Raw genomic sequence first — 16,129 nt, 5'->3', positions numbered from 1 at the left:
TCTATTGCCCCTGCTCTGCCTTTTGTCTCACTCTGACTAGTTCCTTCCACCAAGTGAGCTTTCTTTGATTGCTCTCTTCAACAGCAGATACAGCTCATCTGCTGATTTTCCTCAACTACACCACCACATAGTTCTGGACCACTTTTCCTGCTCACAGTCAGTTTTGAATTTAAGACTTCAGTAGGGAGACAGGAAGTCAAACTCCAACATATGAAACTTATTTTCTCCTCAGTCTCTGTTCTGTGTGGAGGGGCTTTGTGAAAATTGCCATATGCTTCCTCCAAAGGTCCTATGGTGCAAGTTCCCTAGGTATAGCTTCTTGCTAACAGACTTTTTCCTACAGTCTCTGATCCTGTTACAGCATAAAAAGCTTTGGCTCATTTCCAGGGTCTGTGAGTTCAGCAGATTCAACAGTTTTAAGTCCAGGACATGCATTCTGCAGAACGGGGCATTTCATCCTGACTTCAGTGTGAGTGCCTGGAGCCCAGGGAGAGGTATCAGCTTTGGGACCTGTGTAATACAAGTTACCTTTGTTTTCCTGCTTCTAAGGAACTGGGTCTCTACATAGTCATTTTGTGTGAGGCCTTCTGTTACGCTGGCTGATAAGCAAGAATGAAACTACAGAAGTGCTTTCCACATTTCCTTCCTGAGTGTACTGACACTCGGCCATACTGAGTTTACCAGTGTTGACTGTTGGCAAGCCTGCACGTAGCAGCTGTGATGATGCTGAATTCATAGTCCCTGCTTCTGAAATGTAACTGTAAATACTAGGAATCCTATTTCTTTAGGGTTATGTAACTAGGAGTCTTAGTCCAAGATTCTTTCCTCTAACCCTTGCAAACCTTCCTGCTTTATGATTAATAGATGATCTTAAGAATCAAGAAATATTTATTGCTTTTAAAGAAACCTATATTTAAAAGATGTTCTGTTTTCATGTAGTAGTGCGGGTCATTCTGCCCTGGATCACTGCAGACAGCAAGTGTGCCATGGAACCCTGGCCAGTGAGACTGGTCTCTCTTTGCAGGAAAATATCTAAGATATTTATTTTCTAAGACAGACTTGATTATTCTAATATAATACTCTGTTTTGGGGACTGTGTGTCCATTACATCCAGTCATGGCCCATTGATAGAATGAAACGCACACATTGGTGTAGTGGAGTGGCAGGGACTTGGTAAAAAGCTGTATTCTGATAGGCATGGATGAATTTGCAGTGTTCTTCAGCCATTCAGAAGGCAGCTTCTTTAAAGAAGCACATTTTTGGGGAGCTTATGGTACTTTTTAATCAGCTGGCTTTTGATTAGCTGAAACTATTTTTGTAATGATCTGGCTATCAACAGTGTGACTGGCTGGCAGTGCTCTATGGTTGATTTGGCTGTTGCATGTCTTTTGCCTGATGTTAAGGACAGGAGGAGAAACAGTGACACTAAACAGAAACTTAGATAAGGTAGGTCTTTGTGTGGTTCTCTCTCCTCCTCCCATGTGTAACTAGAGTGAGCAACTGCAAGACCCCTTACTGTCCTGAAACACTTCCCCCTGCCCCTTTCTCCAGAAGGGGGGTTGTGTTGCCTCAGTACTGAGGAACCATCTTAATTTCCTTGGAGTGGCTGAGTAACCAGCCTTCTAGTTAGTGCAGTGTGGCAGCTTCTTCAACTTAGCTGCATTCTTAATTGAAAGAGATAGCTAGCAGCTGACGGGTGAACCCCACCTCCTCTCTAGAACACTATTTCTGTGCCACTGCTAGAGCAAGGAACCAAGTTCAGAATATAACTTAGTGTAAGGTCAGAGCAATACAATGCTTTGAACTTTACCAGCTTTTTTGTTGAGTGATGTGTTTGGTGGGAGGCCATGTGAGCTCTCAAACTCTAGGTAAGAGCTTTATTGAAGGAAAGCTTCCCACCAGAACCTTTGTAGCTTACTCAACCAATTCAACTTTTCAGCAACCTCACACAGAAATTGCTTAGTCCTTGCAAAATAAGACGCACAAACATTTAAGAAAGCTTCTGAGATACACAGCTTACAAGAGGGCTTAAGTTACATGGGCTTTAACAAATACTTGATCCCCACAGCCAGAGCAACCTTGTTTTACAGGTGGAAAGGGTCGCAGAAGGGTGCAGGAACACAAGGAATTAATGGATCGGCTGGCTCTCACCTCTGCTCAGGAAGTTGGTCTCTGCCACCTTGTAGGCAGTAGCTCATAGACAGGTGGTTGCTGTCACCTTTCTCTTAATGTACAGGCTGTGCTTAGGAAAGTGATACAAGCTGGGCTGCAAAGGAGCAGAGATGGGGTAAAGTGCTGGTTCACACTGTATTCATGGAGAAGATTAGACTAGGTTGAACTTCATCTAGCCAGTGCTACTGCTGTCATCTTCTCACACTGACAAGCTATGGAGTTGGCAGAAAGCATGCCATCCTTGCTAATCCTGTCCAGAAGGTCCCCTGAGCCAAATACTTGTGCTCATTTGTTGATGCAGTTCCTAACATGGCTACAGCTCCCACATCTCATAAGGCAGAATGTCAGTGTGGCATGTTTTTTTCTACTTGAAAAGGCTGGAAATTTGCCTATATAAGCTGCTAGTGTTGAGCTGGATGGCCATAGCAATAAAGAGATTTTTCTAGGGCTGAGTTACATGCCTCCTTTCTGGACATTCCTCGGTTTCAACACATAGTTGCTACATCTAGGCTCTGCGTTCCCTGACCACTGCACAAATGCTCTGCTTCAGGAAAGATCTAGCTGCTGCTGTGGCCTGCCACAGATTGTTATGAAGGCTGTTTATTTTAGCAGCTGTCTGCTCAATTCTATATTAAGGACAGTATGTATGTAGCTGGTGATTTACAGATACTTTGGGTGAAGGGGAAGGCTCCTAAATTGTATTGTTTTGGAAATAGTGTCCAATGTACTTCAAGTATTCAGAGAATTTCCAATAAAACTTTTATGTAAGCAACTTGCTGTTTGTGCTTTTCTCCATCTGTACTGACAGGTCTGGGACAGTCCCAACCTCTCACTCTTTCTCCTCCAGGAAACGGGATGGTCAGCGAGCTGCCTGTCAGTGAGTGCAGGATGGAGCAGGTTGCTGCCTCCAACAAAGAGGGTAAAATGCATTGGTGCGTTATAGTTGGAGTAGTGAGCAGGATCCTGGTGAGACCACTGGAATGTCCTGGTTTTGGCTGGGATAGAGTTAGAGTTAGTTAGCTGGTATAGTGCTGTGTTTTGGATTTAGTATCAGAAAAATGTTGATAACACACTGATGTTTTAGTTGTTGCTAAGTAGTGCTTATACCAGTCAAAGACTTTTCAGCTTCTCATGCCCTGCCACTGAGAAGCTGGGAGGGGACACAGCTGGGACAGCCGACCCAAACTGGCCAAAGGAATATCCCATACCATATGATGTCATGGTCAGCATATAAAGCTGGGGAAGAAGGAAGCGGGGGACACTTGGAGTGATGGCATTTGTCTTCCCAAGTGTGATGGAGCCCTGCTTTCCTGGAGATGGCTGAACACCTGCCTGCCCAGGGGAAGCAGTGAATGAATTCCTTGTTTAGCTTCACGTGTGTGTGTGGTGTTTGCTTTCCCTATTAAACTGTCTTTTGCTCTTCTGATTCTTTCCCCCATCCCACCCGGGGGGGAGCTAGCGAGCAGCTGTGTGGGGCTTAGTTGCCAGCTGGGGTTAAACCACGACATGGAAAAAGGAGAGTGAGGAAGAGACAGAATAGGTGCCTGGCTGGTCCAAACACCCAGTGTTTGGCCCTGGTGACCTCCCCTGTGAGTTGGGAAACCAAATTATCTGGATGTCCCACCCCAGCTGAAATATTAACTTGTCTCCAAAAGAAAGGGGCAGGAAAAGGGAAAAAAAAAAAACAAAAAAAAACCAAAAAACCACCACCCACAGAATTTGCATTGTACTTGGTTGCTACTACATGCCTAAAAGGAGCGTGGGAATGTTTTGATCTGATAGAAGAGTTAGAAGAGACGACTAATAAGATGTGGAAAGAACTAGTGTGGGTATCCCAGCAGCAAGAAGTGCTGGTGAAGGAGCATGCTGCTTGCAGCATGTAGTTCGTGCCTGTCTGATAACCAAGCTTAACAGCTGTATTCTAATATTGCTTAAATTGGACCCTATATAACACACCATGCCATGTAAAGTGCTAACGCCTTCTCTTTAAAGGAAAGACAAGATGGTAAAAATCTATGTGTAAATATAACAACTGCTGATTTAAGCTGCAGTGTAAAGGGTGTCTGATTATTATAAAGAAGAGACAGTGAATGAAATGGGGGGGGGGGAAATGACTGCATATATTGGAAGCTTCTATGAAGGGAAATATTCCAGCTTGGGGTACAAGGATAACTATTAAAAGCAATATTTTCTTAATCTTATCTTCAGAAGGTAACACAGTAAACTGAGTATCCCATTGCAACCTTATAGATACTGATCTAAATTACATGTGTGTATGTGTGTGTATCATTTCATGCACTTACAAAAGACACTGCACAATATGGGGAGAGATTAATTGCTGGCAAACTCACATAAACTATCTGCTACAGGGCCTTCAGGATCCACCCTCTTCACCATGTCACCAGTAAGACAGGGGATTGGAAAAACCATCAGTAAGTGAAAAAGTAAACCATCATAGAGGGATGATTAGTCACCAAGGTCACGCTCAAATACCATCCAATTGTGAGCCTATTGTATGTATTTATAAAAATAAAAATGTTCTCAGAATAATGTCCTTAAGGACACAGGGCAGCTACACATGAAAACACATCCAGTTGCAATGGTGTTTACGCTGTGGTAAGTACTGTCCACGTGGTTGCACATCGCATATGTCCTGCCAACTACAGCACCCTGTCAGGGACAGATTCACCTGCCCCGAGCTCCTCTGAGGCCAGAGCAGATGTTGGCACAGCACAGCCTCAGCAGCAGCAGGTCACTGTGACCAAGCCCAGAGATGGGACCAACTGCTGCACTGACAGGAGGTTTGAGATATTGCTGTATAATCAGCATATGAACCACACTGGCCCCATTACAGGGGGCCAACACAGTCCAAGGGGTGGAAAATCATAGACTATAGCCAAAAGCACCATCCACATGAAAAAGCCCCAGAGAAATAATAAGTAGTAAACTCAACTCTAGAACTGCAGTACTGTCCAGTAAGTTATGGCAGGTAAACAAATTAATAAATCAGACTACAAGGACCATATGCAAAGTATTACCTGTCAAATATACCAAAGATGCCAAAAATACCTCTGCCTTCTGGTATATGGCTGACAGGTTGTCACGAGTCATGCTGAATAATGTCAACATGCAGAAGGAGAACTGGCAACACTGGTAAGCCCTTAACTGGATGGCTTACCAGTAATAAAAACTGAAAAGCAGCACACAGTTTTAGAAATGCAAGTGTTAACATCAGCATTAACACATCATCCAGATGACAAGGCCAGTAGCCAGGGCTCAGGCTACTGCCCGATGGTGACGCTTTTAGCTCCAGTGCTCTCCGTTCTACTCCTGTTCTCACACGCACTATTGGGTTCACTTGTTGCTACACTTGTATTATTAATTGTAGTAATCACTTTGCATATAAGAGCCTTTCTACTAGCCAAAAAGCTTACTGATGTAACCAGCAAATTACAGTGTCTTTAGGAAAAGGTAGTTAACTGTATGTGGATCAAGGGGTGGAGTGTAGTAGTCCTAACCAGAAGACTATTGTACATCGAGGAGTTAGTGATCCATGTAAGTTGAGATGAGATGGTGCAGGCCTCTGCTGCACATATCACCTGGCCCCAGGATAAACTTAGCCAGCTAATCCTAACTGGGGAGCCTGCAGGTGGCTCCCACTCGCACCTGGTGATACCACAACCTGGTGCTGTCTGGGTCTGCCTCTGGGAAAGGGCAATCCTAGGCAGATTGCTCATGATGACAGGGAGACGGTAACATGGAAGCACAGCCCTGTTCAGAAAAGAGCCAAAGTTGCAGTACTTCATTTTGTTTGAATTCTGCTTCCAGCCTGAGGCTCCTGCAAACTAGTATTTCTTCACGGAGTTACTCACATAGGAGGCACTTCATACTCACTTTCTTCCCTCTCTGCGTCATTGTGGTTGGCAGCGTAGCCAGCCTTACTTCTGTTTCTTGTAGATGTGCCACAGCTGCTGCCACTTGACAGACACACCTGGATCTGGGATTACATTTTTATTTTTATTGAAATACAAAAAGTGCAAACTGTGAAATATAAGATTGGTGCAGATTAGAAGGAAATAAACAATGTGAACCATGAAAACCCCAGCCCTGCACCTGATGAACATCAACAGAAAAGGCATCAGGGAACACCAGCAACAAAAGCAAAGCCAGAAATTTTGCACAGGAGCCCCCGTGCATAAAAGAGGAAACAGGGACCAAACTGGCCCTCAGCTCTCTCTCAAATTAGTAAACATTGCCACAAGGCATCCAGATGGCCCCAGCCCCCCTGCACCACCCACAAGGTCTGGTGTCAGTACATAGCTTGGGCCAGGGAGCAGAGAGGCCATTAAGACAGCAGGAGGCTTAGCAGAGGGGAATGGTCTAGGTGCTAAAAGGCAGAGGGTTGAAGTGGAACAAGTACCCCCACAGGGAGAAATGGCTAATAGCTAACCTGAAAGACAAGCCAGGGAACAGACCCTTGGGCAGCCCTACAGCAAGGAGGAAACCGACAAAGACCAGCACCCTAATCAGATACTGTCCCCCACGAATACGTGGCAGAGAAACCCAGCCCAGCCAGCACCCTGCCTGTGTGAGGAGGCTGACCAGGTGAGGAGGGAATTTAACCCCCTGGGCTTGGCAGATGCAGGCTCTGGTGGCCACCCACCCAGCGCAGGCTGCAGGCAGGCCCAGGCCAGTTGCTTGCTCAAGTCACAAGAGGGATATTTCAATACAAGGCATTCAGGAGAGCAGACTGCAGAAGCAAAAGCAACCCCGGTTACTGTGCCTGCTCCAGGGCCCCTGGCAGCTCCAGCATGAGGAGCAGCAGAGGGAAGGGGATATTTACACTGGGTCCCTTTCAGGATTTGCAAGCACTTTCCCACCATAAGCAGTAGCAGCTTCCTGAACACCCTCCAAATCTACTCCCTGCAGGCACTGAACTGGAGCAGGCTTTTATCCCTGCCTGCAGGGGATGCACCAGTCTCCATTTTGCTAAAAAAGGAAACATCATTTCAAAAATTCACTTTAAAAAAAAAAAAAGCACCCACCAAACAAACTCCAGCCAGAACACGGACACTTGCAGCAATCCCTGCTCTCTCCCTGGAGAGGAGCTAAGCTACCCCAGCACTGCTCCTCTCGCTACTGGGCAGGGAACGGTCCTTACTGCTCCGCAGGGCTGGAACGTGCCACCCTCCCCAGGGAGCCAGGGCTGCGCGTAGGGCCAAGGCCTCACGCCCTGGCACACAGGCACTTCCTGTTCCAAACTGCTGACCTTGGGCTTGTTTGTCCCAGAAGAAGTTAGCTGAGTTTGCCTTTCCTCTAGGGAGATATAAGCAAGGCCGGCGTCAGCTGCAGCTACAGTCAGAGCACCAAGTCTCCCCCCATACTGAAGCCTACACAGAGTGGGGTGCCTGCAGGAAAGAGGGGCTGCACTGGGCTCCCTCAGCCTCCACACTCCTCCCAGGCTGTCCATAAAGCGTTGCCTCTTAAACACTGGGGCAAGTACACCTCTCTCCACACTGTCCATCCCAGGAGATTACTCTGCCACACAGAACATCAGCCCTGCTAACTTACTCTAGCAGAGATCACAGGTGAATTAGGAGCTGAGTATCTCTACCTCCAAAGCATTTATTTGGTTACTGCTGTGAATTGTTCAGGCTGAAGCAATTCATATCCTGGCCAAACAGGGAAGACTCCTACTTTTGGAAGGGGGAGACTAAGCAGCCTTGTAGCCTCCACAGGGCAAAGTCCCCCAGTATCTAGAAGGGATCAGACCCAGCCCTCTCCTAGAACATCTCTTGCTCCAGCCTTAGTAATGCGCAGTTTCTTGCTCACTGTTCCCACCCACGTGTTGGTGTGCCTCCTCCGAGCCAGCTGGCTGGACCTTCGCTGCCCCGCAGAGCTGCCTATGTTCGCACCCATCCCCATTCCAGAGCTTAGCAAAAAGAGCCATTTCCATAATTCCTGCAGCAGATGTCACTTATTTTGATTACAACTAAGGCACTGACCTTCGGTCAGTGTTTAAAGGCAGGCTAAAATATTATGAAAAAGCAAATTCTATTTAGCATCCAGTAGCTTTTTAAAAATTAGTTCTGCTTGGTCCAAAAGATTTGTCCCTGTGGCCAGATGCAGCAGGGAGGACTGGCCCAGGCACGCAGGGCACAAGATACAAAGATATAACACACCAGTGAAGTAAGGCTAGAAGCTCCCTACTAACACCCTGCCGGGCCCAGGCTGAGGAGAGGGATCTCTTTTAGCTCAGGTAACGGGAATGCTGCAACCCAAAACCAACAGTGATGCCCTAACAGTATTGCAGCTAGTTGGGGAAGGAGCCAGGCCCACCCTGCTCTGAGCCTGCCTTGCAGACAACCTGATCTCTCCAGCCGTGCCCAGGGCATACAGGATGCATCTGACCAGGCTTCCGTGCTAGGATGGAAGGAAGGTATGAGCCGAGGAGGAGATGGGGCAAAGATCCTTGGAACAGAATAGCTGTTCCCTCACAGCTTTGGCACATGAGTGCTCAGCACCTGGGTAGAAATTCGTAAGCCAGGCCTGGTGCACTCCAGGGTGAGGGTTAGCCCCAGTCGCTAGACCTTCCCTCAAGGCCATCACGCTCTCTGTTACACTGTGCTAGGGAAAGTTCTGCTCAAAAAGACAACTAGCCAAGGCAGTCTGTGCCAGTCAGCACAGATACACGTGCCTGACAGAGGAGAAGAGGCCTTGTGCTGCTGCCACAGGGAAAGGCAGTGATCCTCATAGTGTTCAGCAGTTCAGTGCCACCAGGGCATTTGCTCCCTGCCATTCAGACTCACCAGCTGTCAAAGGGCCCCAGCCAGGCCTGGCATGAACCTTCCCAGCAGGGCTGGAAACGCTGCTGGAGGGACAAACACACCTGAGCTGGGAGGCACCCCACCCACTACACCCCAGCAAACACTGAACAGTAGTATCTGGAGTGGATGACCCCAGAGGGGTTTGGGCTAAATTCAGCTTCCTTGTATTGGAGTCTGACGGCCTATGTGCCTTGAGCCTGTCCTTCACTTGCCTGCCAAAAGCATGGGGTCTAGAGTGGTGTTTGCAAGTGCAGGACATGCTGCTACCTGAAGCACAAGGGCTGCCTGGCTCCCCTCCCTGCTTTAGGTGCCTCTGAGGAAAGGCAAGATGCACGTCCAATGCTGAGAGATGGCACTCGCAGCAGAACATCTCTGCCACAAAACCCAGCAAGCCTGCCCTAGCCCAGACAGCCCAGCTGAGGCAAGGGGGGTGAGCTGGGGCTATGGGAGCTTAAACAAAAAAGATCTTTGCTGAGGAAGGGACCACAAGGGCAGAAAAACTGCATGTGAGGGAAGGAGGAAAGGAAGGCAGGTCATCTGATAGGGCAGCAGAATGGTGATGAGCCCTGGAGGAGCTGCACAGACTGGCAGGTGGGTAAGGACTCCACTCTCAGCAGCTGGGAGACCAGCTCCCCTCCCCATCCGGAGCAGCAGGTCTCCTGCTCACTTACACACTTTCTCCACCATCTCCACAGCCCTCGCTCTGCTCATCACCCGGAGGATCAATGGTCCCTTTGCACTGGAGACAGCTTGGTCACAGCTCCAAGACAAGGTGGGAAAGAAGGTGGGAAGGTGGGCACAGTGTGCTGGTGTGGGCTGGCCTGGATTCAGGCCTCCACAGCCTCAAAGAGCTCCTTCTGGTGGTCCAGCAGGAACTTGGTAAAGGTATTGATGGGGTTGATGGCTTTTAGGGTGATGGCTACATCTTTGGCCCACAGCAGATTTGGGCCAAACACAACTGCCAGGTTGGTGTTTGTCATCTTGTTTCTGTCACTGTGAGCAGAGACCTATGTGGGAAGGAAAGAGACTATTGTGAATCCTACAGAAGAACACAGCAGCTGCCCTCTACCCTTCCCAAAGCCAGAGCTGACAGACTCCCAAGGGCAAATGGGAGGAGAGAAGCTGAAGGCCCAATTCCAGAAGACAGCTGGGGGAAACACACATGACATCCAGCATTCAGGAGGTAAGGAGCAATATCTTGCCATTTGCCACTATGGCTTAACCATCAGGCCGTATCACAATAGGACCAAGAGCACTGTCAGCCAATATCTTTACAGTCCAGATCCCCACTCAAAACAAAGTGATCTTCCCTCTTGCTAGAATAGCCTTGCAGTGGCTTCCCTGGCAGCAGAAAGTTCTGTAGGGCAGATCTGAGACTCCTTTTCTAGTCTAATCTTCTACTCAGATATTTTGCAGTTGTACCTCCACCCTGGGGAGCTTTCAGCCTCCCTGGTACAGACCACACGGGCTTAATGCCTGCCTGCACCTCTCAGCATTATGAGAAGCAACTGCTTAGGCATCATGATCATTCTTGATCTCTGTATAACAAGAAAATAAGGTAAAGAAAGGCAATTTCCTAGCTTGAGACTCATTTCCTCTCAAAGGAAAAGAGGGAGCAGGCAGTCAAAAAGCTGATGCAAGGCACTGACAGCTGAACTAGGATACGACTGCCCACCTTTGGAGCAGCTCACCTGCACCAGAAAGGCTGTCAGTAAACGGAGCACTTGGTAGTTTTCTTCTGGCAGAGTCTGGAGTGCTTTGCGAACAACATCCACACGATTCACCTCCTCCACACCTAAAAAAATCAAGAGAGACAGGACAAGCAGGTCCATGAGGAATCCTCAGCACCCACGCTGATGAAAGCCCTGCTTGCAGTCACAGGGTATCCCATGCAGGACTGCCCCCCCGAAGATATCTTTGCCCTTGGCCCGTACAATATTCAGGGAGTAGCACACTCTTGTTATAACTCACTCTGGAAGCTGATGACATGGCTGTAGAGGCCAAAAGTGAGGAGGGGCTCAGGTAGCTCCCTCAAGAAGGTCTTGAGAATCACAGCAGGGAGGTGGATATCTTCATACTGCTGGAAATCTACAGGCACACCTGAGAAAGTAGAGCAGAGACTCATTGCTCACTGGCCAGAGCAGGATCTTCACCAGACAAAGAATGGGACATGGTGGTCAGAGCCTAGAACTAGGGAAGCAGTATTTTAAAGAACACAGAGAGGGTATTGAAGCACCACATCTTCTAGCAGGGTGGAAAAGCGTGTCCCAAAAGCATATGCAAAGCACTGCTGAATCCAGCACTACACCTTTAGAAGTCATTAAATGGAACAGATGACCAAGTTTCTTCCTGGTCATCTTCAGTCCCTCCAGTATAACCAGACTAAAATGGTATATCCCACCCCAAGAAACAGGGAAATTTTCAGGAAGGAAAAGGGCAGCAAGGGGAACATGAGTGGGAAGGAATATGCTTTCCACACAGCAGAAGTATCAGATGCTTCTCCCTTGCAACTCTGGTCATACCGTGATGGGGCCTCACCTAGAGGCCTATCAGAGAAAGAGAGGAGCCATGACAGATTAGTGCCAACACAGTTCCAGTTGGACAGTAGTAGTTAAGGAGTGAGAGGGGCTCTGCTGAGTTTGGGCACTTACCCATGTTGTATTTTTGCTGGACCTCCCTGACAACCTGTGTATTTGCTGATCTCCGGAAAATCCCCTCTGTAGCAAGAGCTGTGAAGTGAGAGCAGATGGAGAAGAAAGATCAGCCATGTGAAAGTCTCTAAAAATGCTGGTCTTAATCATAAATCCATGCTGTGGGGCATTCAGACAGATGTCAACAAGTCCCTTTTTTAGAGTACAGCAATTCTTTCTGCTTCCACTACCAGGCAAAGGATGCAAGGAGCATTTTGCTACTCTTACACAAGTGGGAGTAGGGACAACTGGAAGAAAGAGGTCTCCTAAGCCCTGCCCAATCTCTCTTGGAGGCTAACTCACCTAGTTCAGGCCTTTACACCTTATCCTAGACTACTGCTGTTCTTTATCTTACCACACTCTGGATGGGAACTTGGGTGGAGGAGAGGCCACTGACATGGAATTAAGAGGGGCTGCAGTTTCCCCCAACACTTACCATGCTCCTGCAAATGAGCAATAGTGTCTCTGACCACCAGAGGAACAGGAGATTGATCAGGGCTCTTCTCCCTGAGACTGGGAAAGAGACAAAAAGGTTACAAATGACTGGTCTTCCCTAACCTGCATGCAGCCCCTGAGTCTTGAAGTTGCCCACACAAGCTCTACCACATAGGATCTTGCTATCCCAGTCCCTGGTTCAGCCATTATTCCAGCCTTCTCTCCTCTTCACCCATCGTGCTACATCATTCACTGGAGCAAGTATGAGCTCATTCCTACACCACAGGAATATTTATCTTCTGTAAAAATCATAGCCTGCAGATGCCACGGCAAAGGGATTCCCAGAAGGGAAGGCTGCTAGTTATGAACCAGGTGAAAAGGGTTAAGCTTCCTTTTTCCTTCTCCATAGGAGCAAGGGCAGAAAGAAGCTGACACATGAGAGAAATATATATGGGATATGTTTACCCACCCCACTCCTGTAATGGAAGATATCTCAACCCAATGGCTGTCAGGGAAGACCTAGTGATGCCAAGGCATTCGCTGCCACCCTCACATTCGATTGTCTATACCACTTGACAGCATGGAGCTGTTCATCCCCCTCAGGCTACTAACAAGCTCAGGCACACAGCATCACAGGGGTTACATTTGGAAATATTGTGTTGAAGCTGCGGAATGTGTTCCCAGATTGCTTCAGAGGATCTGTCTGGCCACACAGTACTGGCTCCTCCTCATTCCCCGGGGAGGCAAAATCACACTCAAAGTTAAAAATATCTTTAACACTTAGCCAGTATCACTAGTCTTGCCAGTGTCACTGTGCAGGAATGGGGGGTGGGAATCAGTACAAGGGTGAATAGAAGTGCTTTTAAAATAGAATTTATGATATGGAAAAACCTGAGACACCCCCGATCAGCCCTCTATGGACTTCCTTTGCTTAAAGGAAGTTTCCAGTGGCATAAAGCCATCCCCATGGCCCTTATTTTGCTCCTCCCTTAGTGACCATTAGCTGCAGAAACAATCTCATCCTAATTTAGAGACAATCCAGACGGGGAATCAAGAGGGTGGAGCTGAACTGAGTCAGTCAGGATCTGGACATGAGCGCAGAGTTCCTCAGAAGAATGATTAAAGCTTTGTAGGAAGTCTGAAATGCAAGAAATTTTACAGCCACTTTTGCTGCTGTTCAGTTATAAATACAGTGACCTCATACCAAGCAAGTCAGGGCAAAAGCAACACAATCCAGAGATACTCACTGCTGGAGCGAGACTCCAAACTGCTGGTTTGGCAGCGGTGGGCGCGGGGGTGTTGGCTTCTGGGGCACTTGTGAAGGTTTCTGCAGGGATCTCAGATATTCATCGTATCTGTGGCAAAACACAGACTAGTAAAAAGCCACTCCCCTTCCATAAAGGCTGAAAAAGCAAGAAAGAGCACGAACCCAGCACTGTACATGACCCACTGCACACACCCACTGGTAACAGCTCCAGCCTAGCATGGTTGATTCCACCTATGCAAAAACAGGACAGGCAGCTCTGGAGCACAGGGGCAACAAGAACAAACATCTGGTTGCCAGAAAAAAGCAGGGAGAAAGGAATATCTACTGGAATCAGGAGCTGGAGTAGCTGAGGATGACAGACAGCATGGGCAGGAGGCCAGGACAGCATTGCTTGTGATGAGACAGTTGGATGTGTGTGTGAGGGACTAGGAATCAATCTGGTAGGACCGAGACTGTGGCAACTTTGGGAAGCCCCAAAGACAAGCTGAACTGTGCAGAGTGAGCAAAGCAGGTGCCCAGATGCAGCCAATGCGCGCCACAAGCTCCAGGTCAGTGTTAAGGTCAGCAGCTTGCAGAAAGCCCCTGAGGCGTGAGTGGGAGAGGCAGGATTGGTGCTCCACTGGAGGGGGATTTTTAACTCAAGGACACAACTGGGCACTGGGGCCAAGGACACACAGGAAAGAGCATGGAGAGAAACAATAGTCTTTAAGGCAATTTGTCACCACTCCCTCCAAAATCACTGCTTGAGTGGAACAATCTCTTCCTCCCCTTGCCATTCCTCCAGAAAAGTCCCCTCTCACAGAGCGCTAAGCAAATGGGAGACAGGCAGCATTCTCACTTCAGCACTTGGCTTGGGATCCCCAACTGTTCCAGCTTCACATACTCCTCCAGCTCACTAAGGAAGTTCACATAAAAAATCTTTCGTCCAAACTTAAAGCTGAAAAAACAAGAGAAAAGTAGGTATGTGAGGAATCAGGAAATCCAGTATCAGAATGGACTTCTTACAGGCAAGGAGAGCAGGGGTCTGCAAGAGACATCAATGGGGCAAAGGGGCAGGTGTGGTTGAGCAGCAGAGATGTTGCCCACATAGCTCTCCAACTCCATATATTTTACCAGGAGATGCCAAGACTTTCCAAGTCACATTAGAAGCCCTAGCAGCAGCAGGCTCCCTAAAACACTGGATTTCTCCTTCCTAAGTTTAGCAGTAGGCTGGAGAAAGTTTTGTTTTCAATTATTTTACAGAGTTAGGATTTCAGCATCAACACAATGAATTATATTTAATTTGGACTGATGCTCTCACTTCCTTTTTCATTATTAGCAGAGCCTGCAACACTTTACTTCTACTTGGCTGGATAGAAAGGGAGCAGCACAGAGCTGCAGACTCTGTAGGTTCCCAAAGCAGTACTTCTTGTGTCTGAATATTTCTGAGCTCAGAAACAGGAGGAGATAGCATAGGGTAAGAGACTCCAGGGTAGGCTCGGCAGCCTGGACTCATCTTGTGCCCCACTAAGAATGCGCCATTATTCCCCTGCAGTGTGAGGATGTGGGTGAGCCTCCTATAGTGCTTCCTACCTGATCAGAGGCTTGAAGAGAATCAGCAGGGTCTTGATGAACATGGTTGGGTGCACAATATACAAGGCTTTGATGTTCTTCTTGTACCTGCCAAGAGAAGCTAAGTAAGGATGAGCTGTACTTTAAGCAGAGGAATCAACCTTTCCACAAGATTAAGGCACCCTGGGTGCTCCATTCCCTTTGCACTGAGCCTCACCACTCCCCAGCACCCATGGCCTCTGCTCTCCCATGCTTTGTAGCTGTGTCAGGCCACTCAGCAGCCTAAGGGCATGCTCTTCTATATTCCAAGATTCACCAAGAAGCAGTGAGCAGCCTCACCAGGAAGCAACAATTATACCATGGAGCTGACACACTTACACTGGGTCCTGGTTTTGCTGCTTGCCTGTTGGTCTAAAGGATGTAACTACAGAAGGAGCTGTTTATCCCATGATTCAGCCTGCATTAAACAACAACGCACCTCCATAAGCAGCAGAAATAAGTGATAGTAAATTATGATCACCAAACTACACTGGGGGCCTGGGGAAGATCTTCTATGTTAGGCTACAGAAAAGCACGTTATATCCTTGCTTGCTGCAGCCTTACTCACTTGCGATCAAATTCCCTGTAGGCATCCCGCAGCCAGCTCAGGGATGGCTTGTTCTCACTGGTCAGGCCATGGTGCAGGTACACCAGTGTGTAATCACTCTCCACATACTGGTCCAGTGTGAATTTCAGATACCTGAGAAGAGACAACTGCTGAACTTACTTCACATTCTGCAACAGAGAGTCTCTTCCTCCCTTTGGGACTCATTTCTGTGTGCCATAACAGAGGATTTGCATCCCCAGCAATGGAGGTAAGCACTTTGGGAGGACATGTCCAGCTAAAGAAGCTACTGCAGATAGATCTGGCCCCAGGAATCCAACACCTGGGAATTATGTCAGGCTTAAGAAGTTAACAGCAGCCTCCTAAGACACTACTCACCCCAGCAGTTTCACGTGATCAAGTTGATGACTTGGGGGCATCCGACAGGCACTGAACAAAATGACTTTCCTTCCATATTTGTCATCACCTGCAGATGAAATGCCAGAGATTACAGGGAGTTTAAGGACTACATTGTGGTCTTGGCAGCAAGGGGTAAACAGAGAATGGGAAACCACCATAACAAGGCAGAAGTCTGGATTGTCAC

At 47.8% G+C, this 16,129-nt stretch overlaps 1 protein-coding gene across 2 annotated transcripts in view; it reads right to left on the bottom strand.

Annotated features, from left to right (window-relative positions):
- Nucleotides 1-6,168: 6,168 nt before the first annotated feature.
- The window catches only part of ARHGAP1 (Rho GTPase activating protein 1), a 27,606-nt gene continuing 17,645 nt past the window's right edge, over nt 6,169-16,129 (bottom strand). For both annotated transcript variants that reach the window (XM_072866121.1, XM_072866120.1), the window contains exons 4-13: nt 15,925-16,012; nt 15,550-15,681; nt 14,964-15,050; nt 14,230-14,328; nt 13,372-13,479; nt 12,126-12,202; nt 11,651-11,728; nt 10,971-11,099; nt 10,691-10,794; nt 6,169-10,006 (exon numbers count right to left, since the gene is read on the bottom strand). In XM_072866121.1, the coding sequence (XP_072722222.1) occupies nt 9,827-10,006; nt 10,691-10,794; nt 10,971-11,099; nt 11,651-11,728; nt 12,126-12,202; nt 13,372-13,479; nt 14,230-14,328; nt 14,964-15,050; nt 15,550-15,681; nt 15,925-16,012 (1,082 nt within the window). In that variant the 3' untranslated portion in view covers nt 6,169-9,826. The remainder of the gene's footprint in view (nt 10,007-10,690; nt 10,795-10,970; nt 11,100-11,650; nt 11,729-12,125; nt 12,203-13,371; nt 13,480-14,229; nt 14,329-14,963; nt 15,051-15,549; nt 15,682-15,924; nt 16,013-16,129) is intronic.

This window comes from Ciconia boyciana, chromosome 6 (assembly GCF_034638445.1).
Source record: "Ciconia boyciana chromosome 6, ASM3463844v1, whole genome shotgun sequence".
In the NCBI taxonomy this organism is placed as follows: Eukaryota; Metazoa; Chordata; class Aves; order Ciconiiformes; family Ciconiidae; genus Ciconia; species Ciconia boyciana.
This window is presented reverse-complemented; position numbering and strand designations above follow the sequence as displayed.